Source organism: Pezoporus flaviventris, unplaced genomic scaffold (genome assembly GCF_033815535.1).
Source record: "Pezoporus flaviventris isolate CSIRO_AGI_PZ_B2104156 unplaced genomic scaffold, CSIRO_AGI_Pfla_v1 ptg000326l, whole genome shotgun sequence".
Taxonomy (NCBI): Eukaryota; Metazoa; Chordata; class Aves; order Psittaciformes; family Psittacidae; genus Pezoporus; species Pezoporus flaviventris.
Window position 1 is genome coordinate 552,395 of NW_026892873.1, and position 27,510 is coordinate 579,904.

The 27,510-nt window shown below is 46.6% G+C and overlaps 2 protein-coding genes and 1 pseudogene across 2 annotated transcripts; 2 read left to right on the forward strand and 1 right to left on the reverse strand.

The window, feature by feature from the left end:
- The first annotated feature begins 3,190 nt into the window (after nt 1–3,190).
- On the forward strand, nt 3,191–4,174 carry LOC133263486 (olfactory receptor 5J3-like; annotated as a pseudogene).
- A 15,824-nt stretch (nt 4,175–19,998) lies between these two features.
- Nucleotides 19,999–20,964, reverse strand: LOC133263487 (olfactory receptor 5J3-like). Its single transcript, XM_061443266.1, has one exon. It carries the CDS (start codon nt 20,962–20,964, stop codon nt 19,999–20,001), a length of 966 nt encoding a protein of 321 aa, XP_061299250.1.
- A 4,952-nt stretch (nt 20,965–25,916) lies between these two features.
- On the forward strand, nt 25,917–26,876 carry LOC133263488 (olfactory receptor 8U3-like). Its single transcript, XM_061443267.1, has one exon. The coding sequence runs from the start codon at nt 25,917–25,919 to the stop codon at nt 26,874–26,876; it is 960 nt and encodes a 319-aa protein (XP_061299251.1).
- The last annotated feature ends 634 nt before the right edge of the window (nt 26,877–27,510 follow it).

Sequence of the window (27,510 nt, forward strand, 5' to 3'; positions counted from 1 at the left end):
AATAGCTTGAACCTGCCCGAGGGGAGACTGAGATGAGCTCTTAGGCAGAAGCTCTTCCCTGTGAGGGTGCTGAGGCGCTGGCACAGGGTGCCCAGAGAAGCTGTGGCTGCCCCATTCCTGGCAGTGTTCAAGGCCAGGTTGGACACAGGGGCTTGGAGCAGGCTGCTTTAGTGGAAGGGGTCCCTGCCTGTGGCAGGGGTTGGAGCTGGATGATCTGAAGTTACTATATGGTATGTGAAGATGAGAATTGCTAATTAATTGTTAGGTTAACAAGGCTGTCATATGAATATCATCTTTAATGTTCATGTCAATAGAGGCCAGGTTTTGAGTCATCTCCACAAAAACCAATATTCTTCTCCAAAACATTTAGGCTGATCTAACAGCACCTGAAGCACAGGGCAAAGAGACCCATGTCCAGCTCTTCCTACCAAAAAGGTGCTTGCTATTTGAGGTATCAGAACCATTTATGCAGAGGACCCCTGTCATGTATTTGACGTGGGAAGTTTGTGTCTACGGCCAGGGGTGGCTGCATTTTATAGATCCCTTCTCTGCCAAGATTGAAACAGAATTTGTACGATGATGCTCTCAGTAGAAAATGTATTTCCGAAACCTCAAGCCTGTTTCTTGTGTTGCTGGAATTCACCATGCTGCCTCCCTGGCATCTTAAACTGAGGTTTCTATTGCTGCTCACTGAGCAGTTTCCACCACACAGGACTATGACAATCCAGTCCTCTATTAGTGAAATAGCATCCAGTCTGGGTAAATGTTTGAACATTTCGGTTGTCTCTGCTTTGGAAACTTTCGTAAAATCAAGAGGAAATAAGGACACCAGAGTGGGATAATTCATCAGACAGTGATGAGCCCTACACATGACACTGCGCATCTAGACTCCTGTTTCTACAGAAGCTCAGACCAGATGATCTTTTGAGGCCTAGCCTGGGCTTTCTGTGGCTCTATGATTCTATACGCATAGTGCAAGCCAAAATATCCAACAAAATGGAAGAAAACAAGATATGGTGAAAGTTTTGAAGGAAGCTCTCTGATATCCAAGGTGCCAAGAACTTTAGCGTTTAATGATACAGATTCTGGCTCCTTCATTGACTGCAGGTCGAAGCCACGTTGCCCCCACACCTATGACAGTTTATGCTTTCATACTGTTGGTTTTCTGAGCACATAAAAATTCTGTTCACCATCCATATACTTTCTCAATATAAGTTAATTCTCACTCACAACAGATAAAGGAAAGATACTCTCCCCCATCAGTGTGTTTTGGCTTTATTGAGACCCAGACAGCTCTCAGTTACCATCAATTCTGTGTTCAGGTTTGTCTTTCATCTATGGAAGCTTCCTACAAACCAAATTCTTATATGAAATAGACCATTGGGTTTTCCTGGTGTGCTTGAGCAGCCAAAGTCTGCTCTTTTGAAGTCCAGGGCAGTGAGCTTGCTGCACGCTCTTCTCACTGTCCTGAGGATCTCAAATTCGACCATCTCATGATCGTTGCAACCAAGGCTACCTTGGAGCGTCACATTTCTAATGAGCCCTTCCTTGTTGGTGAGCACGAGGTCAAGCACGGCACCTCTCCTTGTCGGCTCCTCTATTACTTGCAGAAGGAAGTTGTCTTCCACACAATCGAGGAACCTCCTGGATTGCTTGTGCCGGGCCGTACCGTCCTTCCAACAGATGTCAGGGTGGTTGAAGTCCCCCATGAGAACAAGGGCCTCCAAGCGTGAGGCTTTTCCTGTCTGTCTACAGAGTGCTTCATCCGCAGGTTCTCCTTGATCAGGCGGTCTGTAACAGATCCCCACAGTAATGCCTCCCATAGCTATATTCCCTTTAACCCTGACCCACAAACTCTATGTTAACTGCTCACCTGTCCCCAGACAGAGTTCCATACTCTCCAGCCTATCCCTAACATAAAGTGCAACTCCCCCTCCCCGCCTGCCAGGCCTGTCCTTCCTAAAGAGCCTGTAACCTTCCATTCCAATACTCCAGTCATAGGAGCCGTCCCACCATGTTTCTGTGATGCCCATTATATCATATCCCCGTAGACGTGCACACATCTCTAATTCCTCTCGTTTGTTCCCCATGCTACGGGTGTTTGTATAGAGGCATCTGAGCCGAGCTCCAACTGAAGCCGGCTCATTGGCTGGAGCAGCTGGAATATCTCTACATTGCTCCCAGCATTTATTATAGGTTCTGGCAACTGACTGGGTGTGTTGGAATGGAATGATTCTCCCCTCCCCAAACACATCTAGTTTAAAGCCTTTTAATACCTGAGCTGGAGCAGATAACAGAAGTTAAGTGCACTGACTCTGTTAGACTCATCTGCCACATTGAGGGGAATATTTTTCTCTGTGCTGGAACCTGACCAAAACTGCTAGTAGTGATAGGACAAAGGGGAATGGGTTAAAACTTAAATAGGGGAAGTTTAGGTTGTATCTAAGGAAGAAGTTCTTTACTGTAAGGGTGGTGAGGCACTGGAATGGGTTGCCCAGGGAGGTTGTGAATGCTCCATCCCTGGCAGTGTTCAAGGCCAGGTTGGACAGAGCCTTGGGTGAGGTTGTTTAGTGTGAGGTGTCCCTGCCCATGGCAGGGGGGTTGGAACTGGATGATCTTAAGGTACTTTCCAACCTTAACTGTTCTACAGTTCTACTCACAGCAGTGTGCCAGCTCAGCCTATTTTTGCTGTCTAGGACAGGACTCTCTGCCCCAGGCTGCCAGGGAAACCTCCTGGGTCTTGGGTATCTCACTCAATGAGTTGTTGTGGGCAGCTGGGGATCCAGCAATGCTGTATCAGAGCTGAGGTGATGGATTCAGGGCTCCTGGGGCATCACACTCAGATGTTTTCAGTCTTTCTCATGGAGCAAATGGAATGCACAGTCCCTTTTTCTGCCTCCCTAATGAAATGTGATGACAAGTTTGCAAGTTCTTCACTTCTTCTCCAGTTTTCAAAGATTGGGTTTGGGTTTTTAAAAGAAAAGGTCTGATTTAGCCTCATGATTAAGAGATTTCCGAAGGGCTTTTGGATGTGTTTCTCTGCCTGTGAAGATTCACCAAGAACCATAGTTGGCTCAACTATCAAATCTTTATTGTTCTAATGTCCAGCCTAACAGAGTACATGCAAGCCACATGGCATTGCTCTTCCCTATTTCACTCCATCTTTCCTCCTTCCCACAGGGATGCTGCCATGCAATACAGTAACAGGGCTGAAGGCAACCACACTGCAGTGACCCACTTCATCCTCCTCGGCCTGACAAGCGAGCCCAAGATGCAGACTCCTCTCCTTGTAATCTTCTTCATGATTTATCTCATCACTCTCACGGGCAACCTTGGGCTGATGGCACTGATCAAGACAAGCCCCCGTCTGCACACCCCCTTGTACTTCTTCCTCTGCAATCTCTCTGTTGTCGATCTTTGCTAGTCCTCTGTCTTTGCTCCAAAGCTGCTTCTTGCCTTCTTGGTGGAAAAGAAAACCATCTCTTACCCTGCTTGCTTCCTGCAGCATTTCTTCTTCCTCATGTTTGTGACCACAGAGGTGTTCTTGCTGGCTGTGATGGCTTATGACCACTATGTAGCCATCTGCAACCCACTGCTCTACACGGTTTCCATGCCCCAGGGGGTCTGTGTTCAGCTGGTGGCTGCATCATACATGGGGGGGGATTTTGAACTCCCTAATCCAAACCTGTTGCTTGCTGCTGTTGCCTTTCTGCGTTCCAAACACCATCAACCATTACTTCTGTGACACTAACCCTTTGCTGAAGCTCTCTTGCTCCAACAGCACCTCAATGAGCTTTTGCTTGTAATTCTTCATGGGAGCATTTCCATGTCTGTGCTCGTCCTCATCATCACCTCCTATGTATACATCCTCTTGTCCATCCTGAGGATTAGGTCTGCTGAAGGAAGGCACAAAGCCTTCTCTACTTGTGCCTCCCACCTCCTGACCGTTACCTTGTTCTATGTCCCTGCTGGGCTCAGCCACATGCAATCAGCTTCCAAGTACTCCCTGGAGACAGAGAAAGTCACCGCTGTGTTTTACACCCTCCTTGTCCCTATGCTCAACCCTCTGATCTACAGCTTGAGGAACAAGGATGTTAAAGATGCCCTTAGAAAAGCAACAGCAAATAACCTCATTGCGAGATGCTCATTGACCAACCCGGTCCCAGCTGGTTGATAGAACTCCTAATCTTTCCCTTTTTAACTTGTTTTGTGTCAGCTGTCTGGAGGAGGAAGGAACTGAATGTATTTACAGGAGCAGGTACAGCACATTCTAACCATGCTTTAAACTCTGCAGAGACTCGGTGATGTTAAGCATCCCCTCAATATAGGTCTCTGATAAATATTCTCTTGTCATCTCTTGAGTTTTTGTTTTGGGGAAAATAGATGTGATATCACAGGAGGTGGCAGAAATAAGCCCATGAGGAATTTCCCTCTTCAGTTTAACTTTAGAAGTTGCACTGATTCAAGCAGTGATTCATCCAGAGGCAAGTTCAAAGGGGGATGAAGGGTTTTGAGGAGGTACATCTGAAAACCATCACTTTAATTTGGGCTAATGCAAGGAAATGCATAAAATCCCATTTGTTTCCAGAAGGATGTGCAGTGCAAAGTAAGAAAACGGGAGGAGAAGCAGAGCCACTGAGCTGCCAGAGGATGAGCATGGTATGTGCTGTGATTGAGCATTGGTAAGATGCTAAATCCCTGTGTGACCAGAACATCCCAGCCTGGAGGCAGCAGAGCTGTGTCTGTCATCCTGCACCTTCCTTCCTACCACTGCAAACATCCAGCTCAGCCAAAGAGGTTTCACAGCACTGTATGGGTTGGAGGGAGCTTAAAGGCCATCTATTTCTAACCTCCTTGCTGTGGGCTTCATCTCACATCTGTTTTAGGAGAAGTAGCAGCTGAGAGTAGGATTTTCCCCTATTGCCAAGGATTTTAGTGTGATTGAATGTAATGACTTTAGGGAGAAGTATGATTTTTCCCCTGTTTTCTTGTTGTGGGGCTGCTGTAAGTGATACTTCCTCCCACCCAACTCTTCCCCCACGCAACCTGTTAACTGAGAAGGTACCGCTGAGGAATGCTGCAGAACTTCATGCTCTGCAAAGCAGAAATAACCAACTGCAACCTGTTAGAGACCTTTAGCAAGAAGCTCTTTATGTAGCAAATAGAGATCTGGAGACAGACACAGAGAAGGAGGGGGAGATGTTTATAACACTTAGTTTCCATTAGAGCTTGCCTTGTCCCTAGCTTGGACACCAGAGGGTCTTGCCTCTCATTAAGAGTTGTTTGTGCTGTTTGCATGATGCAAGGTGCCTCAAGGGAGCAGCCAGGACCAGTTATTCCCAATGGGAAGGTGAGCTGGGAGCTGAAAGTGGCCACAAAGCAGAGCATGGTCCCCCTGTGCCTGAGCACAGCAGCAGCTTCCACTGATAGCCCAGGGGAAACTAAGAGTCAGGTTCATGGTTGTTACAGACCAGGAGCAAGCCCAGTTAAAGCACAGCCCTAGAAGTGGGCCCAGTGCCAAGACTGAGCTTAAATAGAGCCTGAGCCTATGGCAGAGGTTGTGTGAGAAGGACCCAGGTGATGCTGGCCATGGCAATTACTGTAGCTGCACTCCCTGATGTCTCAAGGAGAGGGGAACTGGGTTTTCCACCACTCAATGCCCTAAACACAGCGGCAGCTCTGCATTCAGCCTCCTCTGATGTATTCCTGTGTGCAGAGGATGAAAGAATGGAGCAGAAAGGAGCAAAGAGCTCCTTTATTGTGTTAATGAGAATCATCCCTCCTCAGTTGTGCAAAATCATGGAATCATGGAATGGTTTGGGTTGGAAGGGAGCTTAAAGCTCTTCCAGCTCCAACCCCAACACCTTCCACTGGAGCAGCTTGCTCCAAGCCCCTGTGTCCACCCTGGCCTTGAACACTGCTAGGGATGGGGCACCCACAGCTTCTCTGGGCACCCTGTGCCAGCACCTCGGCACCCTCATAGTGAAGAATTCCTTCCTTACATCCAATCTGGATCCCCCCTGTTTCAGTCTGAACCCATCACCCCTTGTCCTATCCCTACAGTCCCTGATGAAGAGTGCCTCTCCTGCATCCTTGTAGCCCCCTTCAGACACTGGAAGCTGCTCTGAGGTCTCCAAGCAGCTTCTCTACTTCAGGCTGAACAGCCCCAATGTTCTCAGCCTGGCGCCATACGGGAGCTGCTCCAGCCCCTGAGCATCCTCGTGGCCTCCTCTGGACTTACTCCAGCAGCTCCATGGCCTTCTTATGTTCCCTGCAGAGAAGGACTTGGGGGTGCTGGTCGATGAGAAAATGAACATGAGCCAGCAGTGTGTGCTTGCAGCCCAGAAAGCCAAGCGTATCCTGGGCTACATCCAAAGGAGCGTGACCAGCAGGTCGAAGGAGGTGATCCTGCCCCTCTACTCTGCTCCAGTGAGACCTCACCTGGAGCATTGTGTGCAGTTCTGGTGTCCTCAACGTAAAAAGGACATGGAACTGTTGGAACAAGTCCAGAGGAGGCCACGAGGATGATCAGGGGACTGGAGCACCTCCTGTATGAAGACAGGCTGAGGAAGTTGGGGCTGTTCAGCCTGGAGAAGAGAAGGCTGCGTTGAGGCCTCATAGCAGCCTTCCAGTATCTGAAGGGGGCCCATAGGGATACTGGGTAGGGACTCTTCATTAGGGACTGTAGTGATAGGACAAGGGGTAACAGGTTAAAACTTAAATAGGGGAAGTTTAGGTTGGATATAAGTAAGAAATTCTTCCCTGTGAGGGTGGTGAGGCACTGGAATGGGTTGCCCAGGGAGGTTGTGACTGCTCCATCCCTGGCAGTGTTCAAGGCCAGGTTGGACAGAGCCTTGGGCAATATGGTTTAGTGTGAGGTGTCCCTGCCCATGGCAGGGGGTTGGAACTGGATGATCTTAAGGTCCTTTCCAACCCTAACTATTTTATGATTCTAGGATTCTATAGACACCAAAACTGTATCAGAACTGCTGGGGATACCAGAGCTGTATTGAACCTTTGGTCCTTCTCTCAGATCTTCAAGCTTGCTTGGGATGAACAGTTATCAACCAGACAATGGAGACAGTGGTCACTGCCTTACCTCAAGGCTGAGCCTCCTTTTTGTGGGAACTACTTTCATTTAGCACAATTTAAACACAAAACACCATGGTGCTGTCTCAGTCCTGCTCTTAAATAACTGATACTTATTTGGATGAATTATCCAAGACTCAGTCCACACTTAAAATCACCTGAAGCTGTTTGAAGAAACCATTCGTTCCCCAAACTCCTTCTGGCTGCATCAACACCTCCAAGACCAGTTCTCCTGCAGAGACCTACCCAGGAAGACAGGACCAGGACAGTTTACTTTCTATTTCCCCATCTATCACATACCTCTTCCTTTCACTGTTTCCCTGAGGAAGCCCTTTACATCCACAGGGATCATCTAATATTGCATTGAAGGGAGCTGAAAACAAGCACAAGAAAGCATCCTCTCTGTGGATGGTTTGCGCTGGTCATGGGGAGTCCTTTCCATCAGATGCATTTATTTCCATACACTTGAATAGTGATTGTACAACACTTTGGTCAAAAGCACTGGCTCAAAACGTGGCTGCTTTGAGGATATAGCAGGATGAAGTCAGATTTCCCAGTCTTCATCTGAAGAATCCTGAGTGCCGGCGTGTCCTGAATGCTTCTCCTAGATGAAGAGACATTATAAAATTCAAGATACCCAGACAAGCAGCACCTTGGGTGTTCAGGGGCGAGGAAGACCCCTGATCCTCCCTCTCACCTGCTCTCAGGCTCTTTATACCCCTACTTAAATTTTCAGCAGAGCAGAGGCTCAGGTATGACTCATCCCCATTTAACACAAGGGCTTTGTTGACCAACAGGCTGTCAGAGCTTTATTTCTTAGAATCCCAGCCTGGTTTGTGTTAGAAGGGACCTCAAAGCTCCTCCAGTTCCAACCCCTGCCACGGGCAGGGACGCCTTCCACTAGAGCAGCTTGCTCCAAGCCCCTGTGTCCAACCTGGCCTTGAACACTGCCAGGGATGGGGCAGCCACAGCTTCTCTGGGCACCCTTTGCCAGGCCCTCGGCACCCTCACAGGGAAGAGCTTCTGCCTAAGAGCTCATCTCAGTCTCCCCTCTGGCAGGTTAAAGCCACTCCCCTTGGCCTGTCTCTACAGGCCCTTGGCCAAAGCCCTCCTGTAGGTTTCTTGTAGTCCTTTTCAGACACTGGAAGTGCACTCTAAACGGCTTCTCAGCCTGGCCCCATAGGGGAGGTGCTCCAGCCCCTGAGCACCCTTGTTGCATCTCTGGACTTGCTCCAGCAGCTCCATGTCCTCCTGGTGTTGGGGACACAACACCTGTATCAAATCCTCTTGACCTTCCACCAGTTCATCATTGAGGAAATGCTTATAAAGCAGGCAATGGAGACAGTGGTCAGTGCCTTACCTCATGCCTGAGCCTCCTTTTTGTGGGCTCTACTTTCATTTAGCACAATTAAGACACAAAACACATGGTGCTGTCTCAGGCCTGTTATTAAATACCTGATACTTATTTGGATGAATTACTGAAGGCTCAGGCCTCGCTTAAAACAACCTGAAGCTGTTTGAAGAGAATCATTCGTTGTGCTGGTTCTCCATACACTGCACTTGCTGTAATAATGACCAGTAGTGAGCAATAATGACCAGTAATGGCCAGTAATGCTCAATTCCATAATCACATATTCCACATATTCCTTCCTTACCTCCACAGTACTGAAGAGCTCCAAATGTGCTTTCAAACCCTGCATAGATGTGGCAGCAGCTTTCACTCCCACAGCCTCCTCAGAGCCCCCTTCACCTCCTTGTTCCTCAGGCTATAGATGAGGGGGTTAAGGGTTGGGGTGAGGATGCAGTAACACACCGACACCAGCTTTGCCTGATTCCATGAGGATGCCTCATGAGGCTGGACATAGGTGAGGATCCCGGGTGCGTAGAAGATGGTGATGGCAGCCAAGTGGGAGGCGCAGGTAGAGAAGACCTTCAGCCTCCTCGTGGCCAAAGGGATCTGCAGGACGGTGTGGAGGATGTAGGTGTAGGACACCAGGATCATCAGGAGAGGGCCCATGACGTTAAACACAGTGTTGTAAAAAAGCAAGACCTCATTTGTGCTTGTGTCTGAGCAGGAGAGCTGCAGGAGGGTGGGCAGCTCACAGAAGAAGTGGTTGATGCTCCTGGCCTGACAGAAGGACAACCTCCCTGCCAGCATGATGTGCACCAGGGAGGTGAGGAACCCGATGGTGTACACCAGCACCATCATGCCATAGCAACGCGCCCTGGTCATGGCAGTGGTGTAGAGCAGGGGCTTGCACACAGCCGTCATAAGCCATTACCCCAAGGAGGAAGCACTCACAGATACCCAGAGCCAGGAAAATATACATCTGGGCAAAGCAACCCCAAAAGGAGATGTGGCTTCTCCCCAGCAGGAAGGTCTCCAGAGCTTTTGGGATGATAGCAGAGGAAAGGCAAAAATCCATGCAAGATAAGTGGGTCAGGAAGAAGTACATGGGGATGTGGAGGTGGGGGTCAGTGTTGATCAGCAGGATCATCGTCAGGTTCCCCAGCACCATTAAAACATAGAGAGATAAGAAGACTGTGAAGATTGTGGTTTGTAGCTCTGGGGCATCAGAGAAACCCAAGAGGATGAAGCTGGAGAAAACTGTGAGGTTTCCTGTATCTGTCATTTCAACAAGTTGATGGATTTGGATTGAAATGAAAGGAATCAGTGAAATACATCCCTAAGAGATAAATAATGTGGAAGTTTAGTTGGAGTATAATCCACAAAGTAAATGCAATGGAAAATGGTGTATTTGTAATGGTGTATTTCTGTGTGTAACCCAAGATCTGAAGTCAAAGAGGTGAATGAGCTCATTACACAACCTGAAATTAAAAGAGAATAATTCTACGATGATTGATATACACTGCACTAATGAAACACTGGGAAACATCATGTCTATTCAAATGTAATGCAATAAAATCAAATTAGTACGTCCACAAACGTGGAAAACAGAAAACATTTTGTCTTTTCTGATTTCTGGGAATTTTAAGGATTTTTTTTTTCTCTTTTTCTGTATTTTTCAGAATGGATCAGTGCTCTTCTGTAGCTTCATTACTTGTGCTGCATCGTTTTCATCACAACACAAAGCCATGTACTTGAAATTTGCTTTAAGTTCTAAGTTTATCTGCTTTTGAGGGACCCCCACCCTCCATAATGTTAAGGGAAAGCAGTGGTCTTGCCTCCAGCAGAGCCTTGCTGTGATTGCAGTGAGCTGCCTATGACCAACTCAAATATGCACCTAAGGGTGTAAAATATATCATATATAAACCAAAATTTTAAGGCTTTAGCTTGGATATTCTCCACAATTCAATTCCTCTGCAGATGAATTACTTGATGGAATATCAATCTATGAATGGCTACATGAGTGCTAAAATACCCCTAAATCTGTTGTAGATGGGGTCAGGAACGTGGGTTTTTGAAGCAAAGCTACCCCGTACTAGTGCACATTTATTCACACAACATACTATCATAGAATGCTTTGGGTTGAAGGGACCTTAAGTCATCCAGTCCCAGCCTCCTGCCAAGAACCCCCATGCTGCATAAAGTTAAAGGAATGCAGTTGTCTTAGCTCTAGCAGAGCTTTGCTGGGATTGCTGTGAGCTTCCTATGACCAACCCAAATATCCATCTAAGAGTGTAAAATACAAAATATACCATATATAAATCAAATTTTTAAGGCTTTAGCTTGGATATTCTCATGCTAAAATATCGCTAAATCAGTTGTAGATGGGGTCAGGAACGCTGGTGTTTTTGAAGCAAACCTACTCCATACTAGGGCACTTTTATTCACATCATCGGATATAAGAGAATGGTTTGGGTTGAAGGGAGGTTAAAGCTCACCCAGCTCCAAGCCCTGAAATGGGCAGGGACGCCTTCCACTGGAGCAACTTGCTCCAAGGCCCTGTGTCCAACCTGGCCATGACCACTGACAAGGATGGGGCAGCCACAGCTTCTCTGGGCACCCTGTGCCAGTGCCTCAGCACCCTCACAGGGAAGAACTTCCTTAACTCAAACCTGAATTTCTCTGTTTTAGTTTAAACCCATCACCCCTTGCCCTATCAATACAGTCCCTGAAGAACAGTGAAATTCAACAGGTCATCAAGCATGTGAGAGGCAGCAAGACCAGGGTCAAACTGGACCCACCACCCATCAAACCCTTTTGCTCCTGCTTGGTTAAAGAGGAAGGTGGTGGTGGATGCCATGCCTGCAGCTCGTCCTGGAGCTCATGCGATGGGTTGAAGGAGAGATGCCTGGGAGCAGGATGCTCCAGGCTGGCTGGTGGAGGGGTTTTATCTCACAGGAGGCATTACCTCAGAGGCTTGTGTTGTGCAAACTGTTCTCCCAAAGGACCCTCCTCCATTGGATAATTAGTTTGACTTGATCAGCAAAACAACCTCTCAATTCCTCTCTCCCCAAACTCCTTCTGGCTGCATCAACACCTCCAAGACCAGTTCTCCTGCAGAGACCTACCCAGGAAGACAGGACCAGGACAGTTTACTTTCTATTTCCCCATCTATCACATACCTCTTCCTTTCAGTGTTTCCTGAGGAAGCCCTTTACTTCCACAGAGATCATCTAATATTGCATTGAAGGGAGCTGAAAACAAACACAAGAAAGCATCCTCTCTGTGGATGGTTTGCGCTGGTCATGGGGAGTCCTTTCCATCAGATGCATTTATTTCCATACACTTGACTAGTGATTGTACAACACTTTGGTCAAAAGCATTGGCTCAAAACGTGGCTGCTTTGAGGATATAGCAGGATGAAGTCAGATTTCCCAGTCTTCATCTGAAGAATCCTGAGTGCCAGTGTGTCCTGAATGCTTCTCCTAGATGAAGAAACATTATAAAACCCTTAGGAGAAATATTAAATGATAACCTTGTCCCAGACATTTAGAAAAGACAAAGGATGGGGCAGATAGAAGAGAAAACCAAGCTATGTAACTGTGGGGAAGGAAGAAAGAGAAGAATGTAGATGGCTTTAGATGTTTTCAATGTCAACCTGTTTTTCTGCTGGAAGGCACCAGACTGTCAGGAGATGCACTGGAGGAGGGTAGAAAAGGATTTCTGAGTGGTTTTGAATGTCTTTCTTCCCCATTAGGGTACTGGGCTAAAACCAAGGTTTGTGACATGGGAAAATCAATATAACAGAAGGAGAAATAACCCTCAATCAAAGTTTGGAAACAAGAAAAATGTGCAACTCAAAGATTATTGAAAAGAACTACATGAATTCAAAAAGAGGCACTAAGAATACGTGGGTGCACTTGTGCAGGGTGAATAATGCAGCTTGAAGTCCCAGAAGCAGACAGGTGGGTACGGCACTTGCTCCATCAGCTTCACCAAGGGACCCAGGCCAGCAGCACCTTGGGTGTTCAGGGGAGAGGAAAACCCCTGATCCTCCCTCTCACCTGCACTCAGGCTCTTTACACCCCTACTTAAATTCTCAGCAGAGCAGAGGCTCAGATATTACTTGTCCCCATTTAGCACAAGGGCTTTGTTGACCAACAGACTATCAGAGCTTTATTTCTTAGAATTGCAGTTTGATTTGTGTTGGAAGGGACCTTAAAGCTCCTCCAGCTCCAACCCCTGCCACGGGCAGGGACACCTTCCACTGGAGCAGCTTGCTCCAAGCCCTGTGTCCAACCTGGCCTTGAACACTGCCACAGTTTCTCTGGGCACCCTGTGCCAGCGCCTCAGCACCCTCACAGGGAGAAACTTCTGCTTAACAGCTCACCTCAGTATCCCCTCTGTTATTTCACGTGACCAAACCTTATGGTCTGGAGCTGAAATATCTGGAAATATCAGTTAATATTTTTTTAAAACCAGAAATAACACCAGAAATCATTTGCTAATATAAAACAGGAGCTCAGATACAAGTTGGTTTGATGCCAGCAGGGCAAAGCCACCACCTTCTCCCTTTTGCACTCTGAAGCCTGAAGTAAAGTTTATTGTTATGTTTAATAGCATTTAAATAATAAAATATATTAACTTCAAGTACTATTTAAATAACAATCACTTTGGACAACATTCTTTCCAATACACAGTCACTGTCAGGTCTCAGGCTGCAGCCAGAGAAAGTCCTGTCCATCCCAGCACAGAATGTAGCCTTGGTTTAAGGAGAAGCGTGTTTTCCAGCTGTCATGCTTCCAAGTATGTTTAGTCCCTGCTTTTTGAAGGTTCTATATCCACCCATCCTTGAAGGTGCTATATCCAACCATTCTCTTCAACGTCCAATATCCAGCCATCCTTGAAGGTGCAATATTCAGCCTGCTTGTTCTCCTCACCAGGGCTGGGTAGCCCTCTCCATTCAGCTGACTAGGAACCATGAATGGACAAAGAGCAGAGGACTCTACTTTTTGCTTTCTTCATGGCATTCTTCATATCCGCATTTCTGAGGCTGTAGATGAGTGGATTCAGTATGAAGTCAGCCAGAGAGTGCAGCATGGAGATCACCTCGTCATGCTTCGAGGAGTGGCTGGAGCTGGGGTGCAGGTACATGAAGAGGGAGATGCCATAGGACAAAGCAATGGAGATGAAGTGAGAGGCACAGGTGGAGAAAGCTTTGCGTTGACCAACCACAGACCGCATCCACATGAAAGTGGAAAAGACCAAGTAGGAGATGAGGATGAAGACCGTGGTGCTCAAGTACATTGAACCCCATCACGGCAGCAACCATCACCTCGATGGCAGGGGTGTCAGAGCAGGAGAGGGCTAGCAGTGGTGGTCCATCACAGAAGAAGTGATTGATCGTCTTGGACCGACAGAACGGGAGACGAGATATGGAAACCGTGTGTATGGTAGAGCTGATCATGCCAGCTAAGTAGGCACCAGCCAACATCCCAATGCAAAGCCTTTGGGACATGACCGTGGAGTAGGAGAAGGGGGTTACAAATGGCCATGTAGCGATCGTAAGCCATAGCAGCCAGCACGTAACACTCAGTGGCACAGGCTGCAAAGCAGAAGAGCTGAGTGGCACAACTAATCACCTTCTTCTCCACTAGAACATTGAGCAAGGCTTGAGGGATGATGGTAGAGGAGTAGCAGACATCCAGGAGAGACAAGTGGCTTAGGAAGAAGTACATGGGGGTGTGTAGGCAGGAATCCATTCTGATTAATGCAATTACTTCAGGTTTCCTATGTCTTTAAATTAAAAATTCTGAATAGGCCCAAATCCCTCAATAATGTTAAGAATGTCAGGTTTTGTCTATCAGTCAGTTACACCACTTTAAGTCAATATAAAGTGTGTATAAATACATATATACACACACATACATATATATAAGTCAATATAAGGTAAATTCTCTTTGAGAGAGGAAAACACCAAGTTCCCAAGGCCAGTCTTGGCTGAACACCACAACCACCACCACCACACTTGGAAGCTAGTAGGTATTTTAAGGCAAGGAGGGAGGGCAACACCAGAATGAATAAACTACAGGGTTCTTCATAGTTCCTCTCAAGCCATTGACACATGGAAGTCCTTGAATTCCCCAGTAACTGCTGGGAAAAGGGAATTATTTCTCATTTTTCAGGTGCTTCCAGTCCAGTGTGAGTACATGAAGAATAAATAGCTGTTCTTTGAGTCCCAGGAGGAGCTCTTTGAGAGCAAATGTGGCTTTCCTTAGGGTAGGATGGTGCAGAACCAGGATTTCTCGCCTCATTTTGCTTTAGACATGATGCCTAACATGCAGACAAAAGATACATTAAGGCTTGACCGAAGATAAATTCTGCCTGGGAGAAATCAGCAGCTCCTAAAATCACAGCTTACAACAGGCAGAATAAACTCTCATTGATTTTTCCTGCCTAACATTAATCATCACTTGGTAGAGTTACACCAGAGAGCAAAGCAGGAGTGCACGTGGCTGGTATCTGACCAGCAGAACCATGCTTAAGAGTCATCATTATCTGATGACCATTTGCTGAAGGGGTGAGCTCCCCCTCCAGAGCCAGACTCCTCATTTCAGATGTCCTGTGAGCAACACATGTGGTCTCCTGGTGTTATTAATGGGGATTTAGAGCTGCTTTCCACTGCTCACATAGAGATGAGGGAGGCAAAGCAGCTCCTGAGCCATCACCACGGAGCTGGAAGATGTGACCCAAGTAATGAAAATCAAACTGTTTGGGTCTGGGGCTCAATCCTCCCCCTGAGGCAGCATCCACCTGCCCAGACACACACATCTCCTGCCAGGGGAGAATTGACCTGAAGCTCACAATTAACAAAGGCTCACCCTCCCTTTTTCTTGCTTGACAAACCAAGTGCTTGGTCTGAAGTGATCCAAGGTGCAGATATGAAACCTGGGATGTGTCTAAGGCTGCAGCTTGTGCTATACACAACGGCTTCCCCCCAGCAATCACATCTCCCTGCAGCTTGAGCACACTCACTGGAATGGAGATAAATTAAACTGAAAACCCATAACTTGCTGCCTTCATTTAGATATTATCCATGCAGGTTGTGGGTCCACACTCTGCTGAAGAGTTGACTGAATATTTATCCCTGTGTTCCTGGGGAAAGGACCTCCATTGTGGCTTTCCTACTCCAATTTGGTAAGATCTTGCTTTTTGGTCAAGCTTTCAACAAGCTGCCCTAGGACTCACCAAGCAGACTGTTGCTAGTGTTATCCAAGATGTAACTCTTGACATTACGGATAGGAGAACGTCCAGCTGCTGTTGACAGCCAAGCAAAACCTTGCATCACAACCTCCTGGTTAGGTAGTAGTTAGCTTGTTCTCATAGAACCATAGAATCCCAGAGTAGTTTGTGTTGGAAGAGACCTTAAAGCTCATCCAGCTCCAACCCCTGCCACAGGCAGGGACCCCTTCCACTAAAGCAGCTTGCTCCAAGCCCCTGTGTCCAACCTGGCCTTGAACACTGCCAGGAATGGGGCAGCCACAGCTTCTCTGGGCACCCTGTGCCAGCGCCTCAGCCCCCTCACAGGGAAGAGCTTCTGCCTAAGAGCTCATCTCAGTCTCCCTCTGGCAGTCCAGAGGGGATGTTTCCTCAAGATCTCAGTACAGGAACAAGGGGAAAGTGCCAGCTCTATAGAGCTATAACACACTGTTTGGCTAGCTGCTCTTTCAAGAGCCTTACAGCACAAACTGTCTAATGAGTGAAGAAAAGGATCGTTTAAAATAGGAAGCAAAAGAGCCCCATGCTCACAGCACCAGCATCCCTCTGATTCCTCAAGGGGATGGTTTCTGCTGCCCTGAAATAAAGCAGAGGAGGTAAGGTTTGCTAGAAGGACTCTGGATCCTGTGGATGCCACAGGACAAAGCAGGGTTTTCATATCAGGGATTTCTTCCTCTTTGCTCTCAGATCCACTTGAAACGGGTTTTAATACTCCCAACTTCTCCAGGCTCCAGCTAGAAGGGTAATGCTGCTCTGTCTTCTCCCATGCAGCATCTACCCATCCTTCCAGAGCCTTGTCCTTCGTGGTATTCACAGAGCCAGGGGTAAAACAAGTCAGGGGATTACACATTAACTGCTAGGGAGCTGTCAGACCAGGCAAGGGTCAGCCCAAAGGGCTCCCAAGAGCCAGGTCAGGATACACCCAACAGGTTTTAAAATTAATGGCACCAGAAGGTCTTATTTGAACAATACCAGCCCAAAATTGTTGCCTTCAAGAGTGTTAACCAGCCTTCAAAAATCCCCAAAAGTAGTTTTTTAGTACATAGCAGTATGTAGTGTGTCATATTCGTATTCAAAAACAAGATTACCTCTTGGGAAGCACTCTCAGATGTGTTCAACCCTCAGTGTAGGGGAAATCCAGCTCTCCTTTATCTTAGTTTATACTGCTACTTAGAATGAAAATATAAAAGCACAACTTCCTTTTCATTTTGATGCAGCTGCCTTTCCATTTCAATCAGAAATGCTTCCATTACTGTGCTCCCAAAGATGAGAGGGGGCTGCAGGGCCTTCCAGGAAAGGACAAAAGCCACCTCTTTACTCCCAGAAAGCCCTAGTAGGGAATGACCCTGGTTATTCCTGCCTAGCACTTAATGCTCTGTAACAAAAGGTGGGTTTCCTACCCCATGCAGGTTACCAGGATGGATCTACCAGTAGCCCAGGAACTTGGTTACTGTATAGGCATCCTCACCCATTTAATTCAGCATCAGAGAGCACCTAAATAAGCCCAGCTGGGATTATTTAGGTGCTGATGAGCATGATTTACATACGTCAACAACAAGGAATTAAATCCTTCACCTACCTGGGATAAAGGTTGAGACCTTACCTGTTTTGAGATCTGATGTGTTTTTGTTCACTTTCATTATAAAATCTGGAATGGCTTTGTCAGGAGTAAAGATGTGCAATGGGGACACTGTCTGAGAGGGATCTGTGGATCTATAGGAAACAACTGATGGAGAAGAGAATCATTTAAAACACCAGGAATTAGCAGTTCAAATTGTGTATGGATAGCCCAGACTATTTAATGAAAAAAAAATTAAAGGGCAAACTGAGTTTGATATCCTCAACATCAGAAGGACATGGATCAAGTCCAGAGGAGGCCACGAGGATGCTCAGGGGCTGGAGCAGCTCCTGTATGGAGCCAGGCTGAGAACACTGGGGCTGTGCAGCCTGGAGAAGAGAAGGCTGTGTGGAGACCTCAGAGCTGCTTCCAGTGTCTGAAGGGGGCTACAAGGATGCTGGAGAGAGGCTCTTCATCAGGGACTGTAGTGACAGGAGAAGAGGTGATAGGTTGGAACTGAAACAGGGGGAGTTCAGGTTGGATGTAAAGCAGAAGCTCTTCCCTGTGAGGGTGCTGAGGCGCTGGCACAGGGTGCCCAGAGAAGCTGTGGCTGCCCCATCCCTGGCAGTGTTCAAGGCCAGATTGGACAGAATCTTGGGTGACATGGTCTAGTGTGTAGTGTCTCTGACCATGGCAGGGGGTTGGAACCATGGTCCTTTCCAACCTAAACCACTCTATGATTCTATAATAATCTACATTTTGTACAACCTGAAGCCTCAGCCAAGAACTGCATTAGGAAAAGTGGGGTTTAAAGCATCATTTCTAAATGTGAGGGGACTTTGAAGCTGTTAAACTATCTGACATTGCTTTAATAGGGTCAGGAAATAAACTGTCTACATGGGATCAGCCAACTGTAGAGGGAACATGATGGCCTTAGTTTAATTATCTATTATTTCTGGGTTTCCTGGGCAAGAACAAGCCACTTGGCTACCAAAAGCTTCCCAGCAAGAAAGAAAAAGGTGGTTTTATCTTAAAGGGAGTGGCTATTCCAGAAACGTCCAATAGATGGTGGTATTGTATAAGAAATCCTGATCCATGATTTTCTAGCCACTTATTTCAAAACTTCTGCCTTTTGATACCTAGAGGGACTCCTGTGACCATTTTGCACCTCTTGGAGGTGACCACAGAGAGCAATGGTACGAAGAAGGAACAAAAATCACATAGGAAAAGGAATGGATTTTGTTTAGAAGTAGATGAAATGCAGCTTTGAAGGAGAAATGGGCATCTAAAGAGCAGGCATATGTGGATACTGTCATGTCCTGCTGACAACAGTAAGAGTCAGCATCAGGCTGGTAACTTTAGTAAACAGTAAGAACAAAGAATAAGAGTAAAGAAGAATAATATATATATATAATATATATAAATTAAATATATATATAATAATAAAATGTAAAGGATAAAGAATAAAGCATAAATAAACAATAAAGTATGAAAAAAGAATAAAGATTTATTTCTTAGTGCTGGCCAGGGTCACATCCCTGTTTGGGTTATTTTCCCCTGGATTAAAGAGTGTTTTTCCAACCGGTGATGCCACAGCTCAAGTGACCACAGGTGGAAAATCCCCATCCAGGACTCAGCCAAGCCTTCTCCTTCCTATCAGCCCATCAGCTCCAAATCCATTCCCAGAGGAGCTTGTTTACACAATTGGATCAGGGATATCTCACACCTTTGAGTGATGAGCTGCTAAAGAAATAGGGAAGTTTTGGGTGTGTGGGGAAACCCTGTGGCGACTGTTTTCCCTGGTGGCATTGCGATTTTAGAGCAACCAGGATATGGGGGGGCTGCAATTTGTGCCAGGAATGACTTCTTGCATAGGAAATAAGGACTTTTGGTTGGGTTTCTTCATTACCTTTGATTTCCCTGTTGTTTCAGGGTGTTGGTGTGTTTCCATGTTTGCTTTGGGTTTCTTTAATCCCCATTGCCTCAAACCAAAGTGCAACTCTCTTGCAGCAAACTCTACTGGTAACATTCTTGCCTTTGTTTTTAACAAACCACTGTGGGTATAAATTAGAAAACTCCTTAGAGCTTCTCTTAAAGGCGTTGAGAAAGGCAGAACTTTAGGAGGAAAACTGGAAGGGTGAAGTTCCACAGCTGCCTGAAAAGAGGCGGCAAAGCCCAATTTGACTGTGATTTAACTCAGCAGCCTGGTTCCAAACACAGACCTGTTGAAGAATTTGCATTTCACTCACTTGGCTCATGCACAATATCCCATTGCTCCATAACTGCATTAAAACATCAGTTCATCCATTTAGATCTTGGGTTTCCATCCTTCCTGGGAAAAGCTTTTCATAGGAGCTGCCTCCCCTACCCAGCCCATAAATCACTGAGACCCCAACTAAACTGAGGCAAGAAAAATCAGTATCGTGGGTGTTGGTGTTGATGTTTAACACAAGAATATATTGTGTTATATATAAATATATAGTTTAGGATGCATTTAATATTGTGTTTTGATATATATACACACATACATACATGTTGATGTGTATAATTTGCAAGTCATAGGAACAGAGACCTCCTAGATGTCCTTTCTGAACAATAACTATGTCCTGCTGGTCATAGTCACATCAGTGACTAGTCATGGTCACATCAGGTTGCTCCTGGCCTCATTCAGGCAGCTTCTGAACATGTCCATGGGTGGAGGCTCCACAGCCTCTGGAACAAAGCCTCATGTTACCCACATCCCTGGATCAGGGTTTTCAAAGCCTGTGATTCTTTCTGCTGTTCTCCACAGAACATCCTTCATCTCTTTGTTCCTCAAGCTGTAGATGAGGGGATTGAGCATGGGGATCACCACTGTGTAGAAAACAGAGACCACTTTGTCAGTGTTCAGGGAGTAACTAGAGCTATGGTGTAAATACATGAAGATGGTTGTTCCATACAATATGGTCACCACAATCAGGTGGGACATGCAGGTGGAAAAGGCTTTTTTCCTGCCCTCAGCAGAACGGATCCTCAGGATGGCAAAGAAGATGAAGACGTAGGAGACCAGAATGGCAGAGATGGTGCTGAGCTCAATGACACCAGCCAAGGAGAAGAGGATCATCTCACTGATGTACGTGCTGGCACAGGACAGAGCCGGGAGAGGAGGAACATCACAGAAGAAGTGGTTGATGACGTTGGAGCTGCAGAAGGGCAGCCTGATGATGAAGGTCATCTGAATGATGGAGTTCAGGACACCCCCAGTGTAGCACCCAACCACCAGCCCCACACATAACCTCCGAGTCATGACAGAGGAGTAGAGCAGGGGGTTGCAGATGGCCATGTACCAGTCATAGGCCATGACAGCCAGCAGGAAACACTCAGTTGTCACAAAGACGATGTAGAAGGAAGCTTGACCCATACAGCCAGCAAAGGAAATGGTCTTCTTCTCCAATAGGAAGTTGACCAAAGTCCTGCGGGCTACCACAGAGGAGAAGCAGATGTCAACAATGGAGAAGCTGCCCAGGAAGAAGTACATGGATGTGTGGAGCTGTGGGTGACCTCGGATGGCTACAATTATCCCTGCGTTGCCCAGAAGGGTGATGGTGTAGATGAGCAGCAACAGCACAGAAAGGGCTGCCTTCATCTTCACTTTGTCACCGAGACTCTTGAGGATGAACTCTGCTGCTGAGGTGTGATTCTGCTCTGCCATTCAGGGCTTTTGTACCTGGCAAGGAAGGAAAAAAGTCTGGAAAACAAAGGACAGTGGAAACCATGCCTTTATTTGAACTGGAATGGGATAACTTGACAATTAGCACCCTGTGCACCGAGGGCATCCCCACTATTCATTTCCAGGGAGCTACAGTGGAATGGACTGCTCTGTGACCATCTGCTCCAAACTTGCCCTCTTACACAGCCCAAGGAAAGAGGAGGCCCCTTCTGAAGTGAGAGCATCCCAGCTTCCCCAAACACCTCTGAGCAGATTCATTTGTATCACTCAATCCCATTTTGGTACCTACAGTTTGATGAGGCCAATGGCTACAGCAGCAGAGAGGGACTGATGTGACACAAACCAAGCCACTATTTCAGGGCCAGTGGCTAGGTTCATCTGTCCTTGTGAGTTTTCTCATCTCTTATTTTCCAAGGTTCCTTAAACATACCATAAGCACCATGATAAGCAGCAGTGGCTAAATGGGCTACAAGAAAGATGGAGAAGGGCTTTGGACAGAGGCCTGTAGGGACAGGCCAAGGAGAATGGCTTGAACCTGCCAGAGGGGAGACTGAGATGAGCTCTTAGGCAGAAGCTCTTCCCTGGGAGGGTGCTGAGGCACTGGCACAGGGTGCCCAGAGAAGCTGTGGCTGCCCCATCCCTGGCAGTGTTCAAGGCCAGGTTGGACACAGGGGCTTGGAGCAAGCTGTTCCAGTGGAAGGTGTCCCTGCCTATGGCAGGGGTTGGAGCTGGAGGAGCTTTAAGGTCCCTTCCAACCCAAACCAGGCTGGGATTCTATGAGTACATCCCAGCAGGAATATTTCATCTCTTTAAAACCAACACAGAGGAGCATATCTTTACCTGGCACAAATCTGAGCAGCCTCCCCAGTTGCTGCAGTGATTTCTACCAGAGCATGGCTAACCTGGACCTTTCATGGTATGGTCTCACATACCTGTGGAAGGGGGTCACCTCTTACAGCTGTAAGTTCTCTTCCACATTAGATGACACTGGATATCTGCACAGCAAATTGAGGGGATTATCTCTTGAAGGCATCCTCCTAGCTTCCAAACAAGAATGTCTCTCCTGAACCTCTAAGAGCTTCCAGCCTATTTTCATCAGATGAAGTTCTTCACTTGCACCAATGTGTTACTTTTATATCTCTCCCTGCAGGTCTTTGCAGGCAACAGACACAAACACTTGGGGAAGAAGTGTTTGTCACAGTTTTGGTGACAGTTCAGGGCTCTAAGACACGTGAACCTTGGTTGTATATTGCTGGCCCCTGAATGAGAACCCATGAGTCACAACGGCCTAAACTGCTAATAAAGGCTTAGCTTTAGATTGGATCTAAGGAGGAAATTCTTTCCTGTTAGTGTGGTGAGGCACTGGAATAGAGTGCCCAAGGAGGTTGTGATTCCTCCATCCCTGGCAGTGTTCAAGACCAGGTTGGATGAGGCCTTGGGTGCCATGGTTTAGTGTGAGGTGTCCCTGTCCTTGGCAGGGGGGTTGGAACTTGATGATCTTAAGGTTCTTTCCAACCCTAACTGTTCTATGATTCTATGCACACAGGCTGATGGAATATATCTTCTAATTATTGTCACAAAGATGTCTAACCTGTTACAACATTCAGCATAAGAACAGTGACCTCCTAGATGTCCTTTCTGAAAAATAACGATGTCCTGCGGTCTTCATGGTAACATCAGGTTGCTCCTGGCCTCATTCACCTTTGAATATCAAGGGGAATCCCTCTCCAGGCTGCAGCTTCACAAGAGATTTCACTTCAAAGAAGGGAATTGTAAGCAATGAATTCATAACTGAGAACGATGAACTGTGCTGAGACCACCCAGTGGTAAGGAGAATTTGGACACATCAAGGGCTCATCCCATTCATATTAAGGGGTGTTGTACATTCATCTTAAATCCTATTTACTTAAATGGTGAGGTAAATGGAAATAAGCTGGAAATAAGCACCCACATGCCATGTCCATGACCAGCTCATGCTAAAGCACACAAGGGAAAACCAGATTGTCTATGTCACTTACAAATTAAGCCTGTTGATGGTGACTTAGCTCGGGGGAAAAGTGTCTTCTACTTGTGGTCAACAAAGGAGCCACAATCAATGCAATTAAATGCTGAAAAGTTAGGAAGGACAGAGGCCTTTGAAATCGGACCAGAAAATAACACTTGAATGTAATGTTTGATTTCTCACTCGAATTTCCCACACTGAATAGACTATCTCCTATGTTCCCCATGTAGGGATAGGATCTGGGCAGAGAGGGACTGGCAGAACAGTGAGCACTGGCTGGGCTGTTGGGTGCAGAGGGTGACAGATTCTAGTCTGCAGGAGCCTGGAGACTGCCACAGGGGTTTGTCTCCTAAATCTGTCTAAACAGAACCAAAAGAGAACACCATGGGGTGCAGAACCCATCCCACAGTACCTGAGCAAGGCAGGAACAGAGACCTGGGCCAAGGTCAGCCAAGATTCCAGGATGTCAAGCAAGTAAGGGATTATGAGGCAGGTCCAAGACCAAGCCAAACCAAGCCAACACAGGTCAAATCAATCCCCTGATCAGGGTCAGGTTTAGCAATTGCTAGGAAGATACATGAGCAAGCTTTGGTCACCATCAAAGGATCCCATAGATGTGCACAACTCCTGCTAAAATGAAAACAAAAACTCAAAAATAGCCCAACTTCCCTGGGCTGAGCTTAAATAGAGGTGGGGGGCAAATGGGTGGAGGGTGGAGATGAAGAGCCAGCTGAGGCTGCTCAGGGGGATAAAGGCCTATTAGTTCACCCTGGGACAATTCATCACTGCCTCAAATGCCCATTTCTCATCCTTCAATACAGTGGAAGCCCTAAGGCACAAGCTCAGGTGTTGGACATCCAGGCACTATATGTGGAAAATCCCACTGGGGCTGGAAAACTGGGCACTCAAGTGTTCACAGAGGGATATCAGCAGCTCCAGAGAAGGAGTCACTTGTGGTTCCTGTCGCATTTAGGGACCCTCTACAAGATCTGAAATGTCTCTAAAGCCATTCTTACTCTGTTGGCAACGAGAGACAGAATGCTTGGCATAATCCACAAGTATGTCAGAAGCATCCCAAGAGCTGCTCATCATTGGTGCTGCTGTGTAGCTGTGCTCAAAGACAGCTCATGACTCTCAGGTGCCCAAGCACCACAATGCCTTTCAGAGGTGATTTCACACCCTTTGCTTTTCCTTTTCTTTGTTTTCCTCTGCGAAAGCATGAGCAGCCCTGGAGGCTTCCTCCCAGCAGAGCACATGCAACTGTATTTACAGCCCCAGCACCACAAGCCTCTTGGAGTCTGGCAGGAGCTCCCCTATCTTCACATCAGGTGCTTAACAGAAGTGATGCCGGTACGTAGATGTTCTTTGCTGCATTGGGGATAAATCCTTGGCACCCATCACTCGGTGGCAGAGGGAAGGCACAGGAGGTAACACCAACACAAATCAGAGCCTCACCTGCAGTGAGGTAGTGGGTTTGATTCTTCATGTTCTCTCGTCCTCTTTGGTAAAGCTGTGTCAGAAAAGAGCCTTACCAATGTGAGTTTTCTTTATCAGAAGAGGGAGCAATGTCTGATGCATGTTGTGTTTCTTTTACATAGCGTCGTGGTTTAAACCCAGTCAGGTAACTTGTTCACTCACTCCCAGTGAGTGGTGCCGAGCTGACAACAATCGAGGTCCGTGTCCGTCTCCCCGGATGGAACGGGGAGGAGGATCGAGAGAGTGCAACTCCTACGGGTTGAGACAAGAACAGTCCAGCAACAAATCACCACCGCTACTATCAACTACAACAATGATAAGGGAAAATAACAAGGGAAGAGAATACGATACCACCAGCCAAGGAAGCGAGTTCCACCCGGAAGCCCCTGTCCTTCCGGGTAACTCCCAGTTACCCCCCACCCCGGGCATGACGTGCTGTGGTATGGAATACCTCCCCGGCTAGCCCGGGTCAGGCGCCCCGTCTCTGCTTCCTCACAGCTTCCCCTCCTCCCTGGCAGAGCATGAGCCTCACAGAGTCCTTGGTCAGGGTAAACATCACTTAGCAACAACCGAAAACATCGGCTTCACCAACACTGTTCTCAAGCTGGAAGTCAAAACACAGCACTGCACCAGTTAACACAAAGGAAAAACATGACTGCTACTGCTGAACCCAGGACACATAGGCAGCTAAAGCAAGATGAACTGATTTATTCAAGAGTTAAATGAGGATGAATCTTATTCTGTTATAAAGAAATGCAGCATTTCAGATTGTCAACAGAATATGGTCACTAACAAATCAGCCTTTGAATTCAGCCTCTTATAACATCAACTCCTTTTTAGGTCAAGCAACATAATGCCCATAGGTTGAGGGTGCTTCAGCATGCTGGAACTCAGAAAGGTAGAAATCATGACTTTAGCAATGTGAATTTTATCCTTTTTGAATTATGTATAACACTTTGATAAATGCAATTTTAAGACTGGCATTACAACTAAAAACCAACAGAAAATTCTGGAGGTCATTAATGCGTAAGCTATGATTTCAATGGGAATGTGACTTTCTCTTGCTCAAGGTTTATGTGTGCTCCTATGAGGTTCCTCTAAGCTGTCTTCTGACACAAACTGCCTCCAATCTGAAAGTGAGTAAAGATCTGATTCCTCACTCAAACCTGAAAAATCAGGTGCTTGAATAAATCCATAGTTTATGTTTCTCAGCATAGAAGAACAAAAATGGCATTTTTTGCTCCATCGCACTCTCTGTTCTTTTTCAAATACCTCAAATGAAGAACAAAATCATATAATTTTGGTTTAAAAAATACAATACAAAATATTAATTCCACCAAAACATGGCAGTTAAACTGGTGATCGATTGTAGTTAAATATGGTCCAAAAGTGAATTTCTGTTTGCAATGATTTTGATGTTTTTCCTTCCTTTTGCCTTGGTAGGTAACACCTGGTCATGAGAGGAAATCACACGCAGACTAAATTCATCCTGTTGGGAATTACAGACAGCCCATATGCGCAGACCCCTCTTTTTGTCTTGTTTCTATTGATTTACATTGTCACTTTGGTGGGGAACTTTGGCATTATCATCTTGGTTCAGGTGTCTCCCAGCCTCCATACCCCCATGTATTTCTTCCTCACCCATTTTGCCTTCACTGACATCTGCTATTCCACAGTCATCTCCCCCAGGATGCTGGCAGATCTGTTATCAGAGGACAAAACCATTTCTTTCACTGCCTGCATGATGCAGTTCCTCACCTTTGCTTTCTTTGTCACTATTGAGTGTCACCTCCTGGCCATGATGGCCTACGACCGGCACGTTGCTATCTGCCAGCCCCTGCTTTATGTGACCACCATCTCCAGTCATGTCTGCTGGCAGCTGGTAGCATCATCCTACCTATTCGCCTTCCTCAGTGCCATCATCTACACATGGTGCGTGTTTGGAGGTTCCTTCTGTGGTCCCAACCGCATTGACCACTTCTTCTGCGACAAAGTTCCTGTAGTAAAGCTCGTGTGCTCCGACACCCACAGCAGCGAGATGCTCATCTTTGCCTTCGTCACCATCAACGTAGTGGGCACGAGCATGGTCATTTTACTCTCCTACATCTCTATCATCCGCACCGTGCTGAGGATGTGCTCAGCACAGAGCAGGGCCAGAGCCTTCCACACCTGTGCCTCCCATTTGATGGCTGTTTCTATACTCTTTGGGACAGGATTCTTCATGTACCTACAACCTTCTTCTAGCCATGGGAGCCTGGATAAGGTGGCCTCCGTCTTCTACACCGTGGTCACCCCAACGCTCAACCCCTTCATCTACACCCTGAGGAACAAGGAGGTGAACGGGGCTCTGCTGAAGTGCGGGAGGAAGTTGTTCAACCACTGGCAACATGCAAGACTTGTATCATGCAGGACATGAATACTCTACATCAAGTGAGAACGCCTAAACTAATGGGATTTTCCACTAATCCTCATGACTTTATGTAGGTTCTTTCACAGTTCCTGCACAATAGTCAGAGTATTTAATGAGAAATAGAAACCCCATCACATCTTCCTTGGAAGGAAACCAAGAGGAGCAGGAACCTCAAACTTCATTTCACTTCTCAGCCACCAGCGTGTAGGAAGAGATTACCTTGAATTATCCCAGGCTTCTTTTTCCTCACAGGAAACACCAATCAGCTTTATTCAATTCTCACTTTTGTCACTGATAAATATCCACTTTTCTTGCAAGATTCTTGACCTTGTCCCTCAGCTCCAATATGTGTAATATGTGTTTATGTGTGTAAATATATATATGTGTGACAGAGGAATACAAATAAAATGTATAAAACTGGTATTACAAATAAAGTGACACATATAGACTTAGAGAATCACAGAATTGTTCAGGTTGGAAAAGACCTTTAAGATCATCCAGTCCAACCATTCCCCAGCACTGCCAAGGCCACCACTGACCCATGGTACTAAGGTCCTTGTCTACATGGTTTAGGACTCTTGTAGGAATGGTGACCCCAGCTCTGCCCTGGGCAGCCTATTCCAATGCCTGAGCACCCTTT

Excerpts from the sequence above, each read along its gene's own strand:
- LOC133263488 (XM_061443267.1), top strand. The coding sequence starts at position 25,917 with ATGAGAGGAAATCACACGCAGACTAAATTCATCCTGTTGGGAATTACA.
- LOC133263487 (XM_061443266.1), bottom strand. The coding sequence starts at position 20,964 with ATGGCAGAGCAGAATCACACCTCAGCAGCAGAGTTCATCCTCAAGAGT.